Below are 6,755 nucleotides of genomic sequence, written 5' to 3' on the forward strand. Positions count from 1 at the left end.
GGCACCCAGGCACCAGAGCTGTGGACTGACTTGCTGCTCCTTCCCTGGGCTGGCTGCTGTGAAAAGCAGTACGCAGCTCCCTGGCTCCAGGGCCCAGCAGCCCTCTGGAGACATGGGGCCAGGGGGCCATGATAGGGAGTGCTCTCCAGGCGCTTGGCCCCTGAACCATGGGCCTGGGTGCTCCAGGGTTGTCCCATGTGCTGGGAGCGCGACACTCTCTCTATTAGCCCTGCCAGTGGGCACCTGCTGCCCCCAGTTAGTATTTGGCTCTGCAGCCAGGAAAGCCTTCAGCTCATTGCTTCACCGGCAGAGAGGGGCCCCAGCCCTCTACAAGGAAGGAGACGCTGGCTGTGTGGGGCAGGGGACAGGGCTGCAGGGGCACAGCGTGAGAGCTGGCTGCCTCCGGAGCAGCCAGCGCTGATGGGGTGACAGAGGCCTTGCGGCAGGCTGATGGAGGGGCCTCGTGGGGTGACAGTGGGGCCTCGTGAGGCAATCGAGGGGCCTTGCAGCCGGGTGACGGAAGGGCCCTGTGGGGGTGACAGGAGGACCTTGCAGTGGGGTGATGGAAGGGCCTCACAGCAGGGTGACGGAGGGATCTCACGCTGGGGTGATGGAGGGGTCTCGGAGAGTGGCAGAGGGGCCTTGCAGTGGGGCCACCCTGCAGTGGGGCGGCAGAACGGCCTCACAGTGGGGTGACAGCGGGGTCCTGCGGGGTGACAGCGGAGCCTCCCGCAGGGTGGCCCAGGATGGCTGCGCCAGGCCGCTGAGGGGCGACGCCGCGGCCCGGCCCGGGAAGGCGGCGGGCCCAGGCGCGGGGGGGCGGCCGGGACCCCCGGCGGGGCCGGGCCGGGCGGGGCGGGGCGGGCGCGGGCCTCCCTCGCCGCCGAGTCACGGCGCGTCGCCATGGCGGCGCCATAAACAGGCGGCGGCCGCAGCTCCCCGCGCTTCAGTGCGCGGCGGCCGGAGGTGAGTGCGGCCGCGGCCGCGAGGGGCCGGGCGGGCGGGCGGGAGCGAGCCCCCTCCGCGGGGCACGGCGGGAGCGGGCGGAGGCAGAGCCCGCCCGGCGGGGGCACGGAGGGGCGCGCTGCCGGCGGGCCCCATCCCGCGGCGGCCGCCGCAGCGCCCGTCAGCGGCCCGGCCGCGGCCGGCGGCACGGCGGGCTGTGCCGGCACCGCTGCCGCGGGCCCGTCGCGCTCGCCGAGCGCCGGCAGAAGCGGAGCAGGAGGGCAGCGAGCACCTCAGGGCGGGCACCGGCCCCCGGGTGCCGTGCAGCGGCGCTGCGGCGGGGCCCCCTTCGTGCGGGGCGCGGCGCGCTCGCTGCCCTCGGGCGCCGGCCGCGCCCCGCAACCCGGCCGTAGCGACCGGCGCCCGGCGGCACAAACAAACGCTGGCGGCGCAGCAGCCGTGCCCGCATCACGCTGGTCCGTCCGTGTTCAGCCTCAGGCTGCAACTAGGGCTCCGGGCTGGGCACATCCCTGGCTGCCCGCCCTGCAGGGGGGGAGGGGCCTGGCGGGGAGCGGCCCGAGGGGCACAAGCGCTCCCTGGCTCTGGGACCCATTCTGCACCTCAGGGCTCCAGGCCTCGGTCCAGGGCGTTTTGCTGCCGGGTCCTTGCTGATGTGCTGGCTGTGCTCAGTCCACGCAGGATGCCGGGTGGAGAGTGTGGAGATGCCGAGTTATGGTGATGAGGTTGGTGTGGCTTTAGAAGATGAGAGATGGGAAACCGGGAGTGGGCACAGCTCCATGTGGGGATGCAGAGGCCTGGCATGTCCCGTCATCCCTGTGCTGGAGAGGGCACTGGCCACAGAGGGGTGGATTACAGAGCTGAGGTGCTGTTGGCTCAGTGGAGGGAGGAGATGGCTGCTAGCAGAGTCTGTCTGGCATGGAAGAGGTGGAACTGCAGGGAGGCAGGCAGGCAGCAATGCAGCTTCGCATGGTCTGAGGGCAGGAGGGAAGCGGCTGCACTGCGTCATTCCTGGAGAGTGCTCCCACAGGGCTTGGTTGATGCGCTCTGAGTCCTCTCCAGCCCATGGAGCTGACAGCCTTGCTGCTGACAGCCATTAATCTGAAGCCTCCATCCCCTGAGAGCCAGCTCAGCTGATGGCCCCGGGGCCTGTCAGATGCTGCGGCCAGCCCTCATCCCTTGTGCGCACGGCTCTGCCAACACCCTGTGCTCCTGCTGCAGTCCCTCTGTCCTCGACATCCCTCCTCCTGCCCACTCAGACCTAAGAGCACAGACACCAGCACATGGCTCAGCCAGGTGTCAGAGCCAAGGGTCATCTGCCCTACCTTGTTGCCGGAGCTTGGGCTGTAACTGGACTCCTCTCTACCCCGTTTCCAGTAGCACCATGGCCGGAAGCGCTGAGATGGCGTCTCTGGAAGAGAGCTTCCGGAAGTTCGCAATCTATGGTGACACCAAGGCTACGGGGCAAGAAATGAATGGGAAGAACTGGGCCAAGCTGTGCAAAGACTGCAAAGTGACTGATGGCAAAAGCGTCACCAGCACTGATGTGGACATTGTCTTCTCCAAGGTGAAGTAAGTGACTTTGTTTTTCAGGGCCTCCAGCTGCTGTGTGGCAGGAGACCATCCCAGGACTGGGCAGGGTAACAGTGCTGGGCTACCGTGGTCTCTGGGGAGGGCAGATACCCCCAGTCTTGTGCCTGGGCTGTTCATTCCTGTATCATATTCAGCATGGGGAACTGGAGGACTGCAGGGTGCTTCCCTGTAATGCTTTGCCTTCAGGGTACTTGAGTGGCTGCTTTTGAAAGACCTGATAATAAATGAATTCAAGTCTTGGGGAGCAGGAGACTCGGGTTTTTGTGCTGTGGCTGTATCCCTGCTTCAACTCTCAGGCATCAGGGTGGGCCCAGCTGGCTTTACCAGGCCTCAGGGTTTCCATCTAACAAGAATATACTGCAGGGGGTGGAGGAGGGAGCTCAGGGATCTCCCATGTGATGGGCTGTGTAAGCTTGGCCCACTGTGCCACCACAGTTCTTGCTGCAGCCTTGAGTACGCTAGGCAGTGCATTGGACATCTCATTCCTGCTGCCCTATGCAGCCAGAGGTAGCTTACTCCAGCGTAGCAGGTTTCCTGATCTAGCTGGGCCTGATGCCCACCAGCTCTTGCCTTTTCTGAGCTGATCCCTGCAGGAACTGCCTGAGGTAGAGCTCATCCTAGTCAGGTTTCTAGTCAGTGCCCTTGCAGCCCCTCTGGTCCCTAGGGATGGGGCACAGAGGGTAGCACAGCCCATCCTTGATCCTAGCCATCCTATACCTCTGCTTGGTGGGGAGTTCTGCTCCCTCACTTTCCAGCTGCCTGTATGGCCCCAGAGGAAGAAAGGTGCCTGGGGCTGCTTTCTGGGTCCCATGGACATGCTGACACCTGATGCTGTACTAGGGACCACTTGCATCCCCAAGGCTGGGGCCAGCTGCGCTGGGAAGGTAATCTCCACATGGGACACTGGAGTCAGGGAGAGGGGCATGGCAGTTGGAGGAGCTGTGCCTCTCAGATCAGTGACCTGAGGCAGGCCTGTGGGCACAGGAGTGGGGGTCCTGGAGAGGAATCCCTGCAGAGGGAGCAGGTTCTCCACCCATTATTACTTCTGCACCGTCTATCCAGGTGGTCCTGTTGTTCCCTGGCAGAACCAAGAGGGTCTGAACACCAGAACGTTTTCAGCTGATGCAGTGTTTAAGAGGGTGGGTCACAGTGCTGTCCAAGAGAGGAAGAGCTGTGAGGGGGGAACTCTGTGCATATATTTCTGAGGTTGACCAGAGAAGGATTGAAGCTGCCAGGGAAAAGGGGGTGCTTTGAGATCCCATGCAGGGCTGGAGCAATGGTAATGGATGTCCTGTCCTGCCCTGCCCTTACCCCTCTGCTATCCCCCTGCACCAGCACACAGGTCCCAAGGCGCTTCCTCACAGGGGTAAGGTTTTGGCACCAGGGACTTTGACAACATATGGCTGAATCGCTCCTGAAGCTCAGCATCTGTTGTCCCCAGCCTGACTCATTCTGCCAAGATTGCCCTGGACATGGTTGCATTTCAGGGGTGGGTGAGCGGCCTCAAAATGCTATGCTGCTGGAAGAGAAAGCCAGGGCCTCCTTGGAGGCTCACTGATACAGCTCTTCCTGCTGCAGCTGAAACAGCAGCCCCCTTTGGAGATGCAGCCTGAGGAGGAGCTTATGGGAGCTCAGAGCCTGGTTCTTGTCCTTGCAGGGGGAAAACAGCCCGTGTCATCAATTACGAGGAGTTCAAGAAGGCCCTGGAGGAGCTGGCCCCAAAGAGATTTAAGGACAAAAGCAAAGAGGAGGCATATGAAGCCATCTGCCAGCTGGTGGCAGGGAAGGAGCCAGTAAATGTGGGCGTCACTGTGAGTGCCAGAGTCTCTTGGCCACTGGGAGCAGAAGTGTTGGTTGCGAGGGGAGGATGGAGCTCTGTCTGGTGTGCAAACGCTCCTTTGAGGAGACCCATGGCCCTAGGCAGAACTGGGGGGTCTGGGACAGCTGCACAGGAGAGTACTGGAGAAGGGGATTACACAGGTCCAGTGGGCACCAGGGGAATGGTAGCATCCCCAGTGGGTGTTAGGGGCTTGCATGGGGCAAGGGAGGAGGGAATGGGGGCCTGGGAAAGCCAATGTGTTTGACTCCCTTTGCTCATCTCCCTGCTGCAGAAAGCCAAGACTGTGGGGGCAGTGGAGAGACTGACAGACACCTCCAAGTACACGGGCTCCCACAAGGAACGCTTCGATGAGAGTGGCAAGGGCAAGGGGAAGAGCGGGCGGGAGAACATCGTGGACACCAGCGGCTATGTCAGTGCCTACAAGAACGCGGGCACCTATGACGCCAAAGTGAAGAAGTAGGGACAGCTGCCCATGGCGCCCACCCGCCCCGGTCCCTGCGCACCAGGCCTTCGAGGCTTCAGTCATGTCAGCCTTGGGACATGCCCTTGTGATGTGGGCCCCTGGGAGACAGCGCTGGACCCAGCCCCAGGCTGCCGGGATGTTGGTCGGTCGCCTAGCGCTGATGTGATTAGAAAGTCACCGGGTTGCGCGCTCTGCCCTGACAACTATGTTTATCCGTGCTGTATTGTGAGCCATGTCCCTCCTGCTGGTACTAACAGGCCCTTTCCCCTCCCACCCTCCCACAGGGCAGCTCCTGCCATACTAACAACCCTTCTCCTCAGGGCTTCCTGTGCCCTGCTGGCACTGAAGCCTTCCCTACCTCAGCCTTGTCCCTCAGGGTACTCTCCCTGCCAGTCCCACTGGCAATCACAGCCTTTCTTATCTACAGACCTCCAGGGGACCTGCATTCCCTTCTGTATTTACACTATGGCCTTCTCTTCTCCACTGATGCCTGCTCACGCTGTCCCCTCACCACTGGGCTGCCTGGATTTGCTGCTCTCTCCTGCTTACGGTAAGCCACCTCTGCCCAGTGCTGGAGGAGGCTCTGTCCCGGCAGGTGTGATTAGCACTGGTGCTAAAGGGCTTCCCTGGGACAGCACTCCTCTGGTAAGCATACAGGGGCCCTGCATGCACCCCAGGAGACCTGGCCTGCGCTGTGCTTGATGCTTCTCGGCTGTTGCCAGACTTCCCGAGCCCTCGGGCCTGCACGTGCGTGGCTTTCTACTGCCTTTGAGAAGCCCGTGCCAAAGGATTCTGCAGACCCATACTGTAACCTGGCTCTGCAATAAAGCCTTGCTAGTTCTGACACCTTTGGTCTGGTTGTGTTCAACGGGCCTGAGCGGTGAGAGCTTGCTTCCCTGCTCACCTCTCCCAGGCCAGTCGGGAGGCTCAGCTCATTAGTGCTGCTCCTAGCCAGCAGTGCCACAGGGCTTGGCCCTGGTGGCTCACTGCTTTGGCAAGCTCCTGGCTGGTCCTGAGTTGCCTAAGCAACCAGAGGCACACAAACACTGAGTGCCTGGCTCCAGCTGCTGCTCTGTTTGCAACCAAACACACAAGTTCCTGGTAACAGTCCCTGGGAAGAGGTCCTATTTGGAGCCAGGGCTTGCTGCCACCGGCAGCTCACTGCTGTATGTGTGAGGTGGGGGTGGCCTGGGCACTGAGGTGTATGGCTGCTGGGAGCAGGGCTTCAGGAGCTTGGTGTGGCTGTCCTGCCCCTGGTGGTGAGAAGAGTCGGGGCAGTGGGCAGAACATGTTGCTATGCTGCCAGGGTGGCTGGGCCATGTGTGCTCTCCAGCTAGATCCTTGCCAGTGATCTGGGTCTGCATTGCCTCCTGTTACGAGCTGGGTTCCTTAGATAACAGCTGGGGTTATTTTGCAGGTGCCTCAGCACATGAGCCAAATCAGCAGCCCCTATGTTGTACAGGATCTGCCCAAGCTGCAGGGGATGTGTCCAGGACACACATGTGGTGGGGTTTTCCCTCTTGGGACTTACTCACTGCTTGGTTCCCTGCTGGCTCCTAGCCGTGCACCTACTGCATCACACTCACCTGCTTTTTAAAACACAGGCCACACAAAAGGCTATTTTATTCTGGGCTAGTTTTAACCTCACCCCACAAACATGGAGGGCAGGCTAGGAAAGAGCGCTGGGGGCAGAGGGTTATCCTCCCTTTGAGCAGGCCAGAGGGTGGCCCGCGGGGCCTGTGGGGTTTAGGGCAGGTGTGCCCCTAAATGCTCTTCTGTAGTGCAGACAGGAGCTTACTATGTTCCTTCTCTCAAAAATTCAGTGCTTGGGGGGCTTAATTCCCTGCTACCTCCATTGCCCACATGCAAATATGAGATGCAGAATTCCCAGGACAA

At 61.5% G+C, this 6,755-nt stretch overlaps 1 protein-coding gene across 4 annotated transcripts; it reads left to right on the forward strand.

Moving 5' to 3' along the window:
• Nucleotides 1–847: 847 nt before the first annotated feature.
• On the forward strand, nt 848–5,703 carry TPPP3 (tubulin polymerization promoting protein family member 3). Of its 4 annotated transcripts, none has more exons than XM_068955882.1 (5): nt 848–966; nt 1,571–1,688; nt 2,341–2,535; nt 4,214–4,367; nt 4,668–5,703. In XM_068955882.1, the coding sequence occupies exons 2-5, from the start codon at nt 1,678–1,680 to the stop codon at nt 4,854–4,856; spliced, it is 549 nt and encodes a 182-aa protein (XP_068811983.1). In that variant the 5' UTR covers nt 848–966; nt 1,571–1,677; the 3' UTR covers nt 4,857–5,703. The 4 variants fall into 4 exon arrangements, with proteins under 4 accessions (XP_068811983.1, XP_068811985.1, XP_068811986.1 ...); XM_068955883.1 differs by having other exon boundaries at nt 893–966; nt 2,344–2,535; XM_068955884.1 differs by lacking the exon at nt 1,571–1,688 and having other exon boundaries at nt 859–966; nt 2,344–2,535.
• The last annotated feature ends 1,052 nt before the right edge of the window (nt 5,704–6,755 follow it).

This window comes from Struthio camelus, chromosome 10 (genome assembly GCF_040807025.1).
Source record: "Struthio camelus isolate bStrCam1 chromosome 10, bStrCam1.hap1, whole genome shotgun sequence".
Lineage (NCBI taxonomy): Eukaryota > Metazoa > Chordata > Aves > Struthioniformes > Struthionidae > Struthio > Struthio camelus.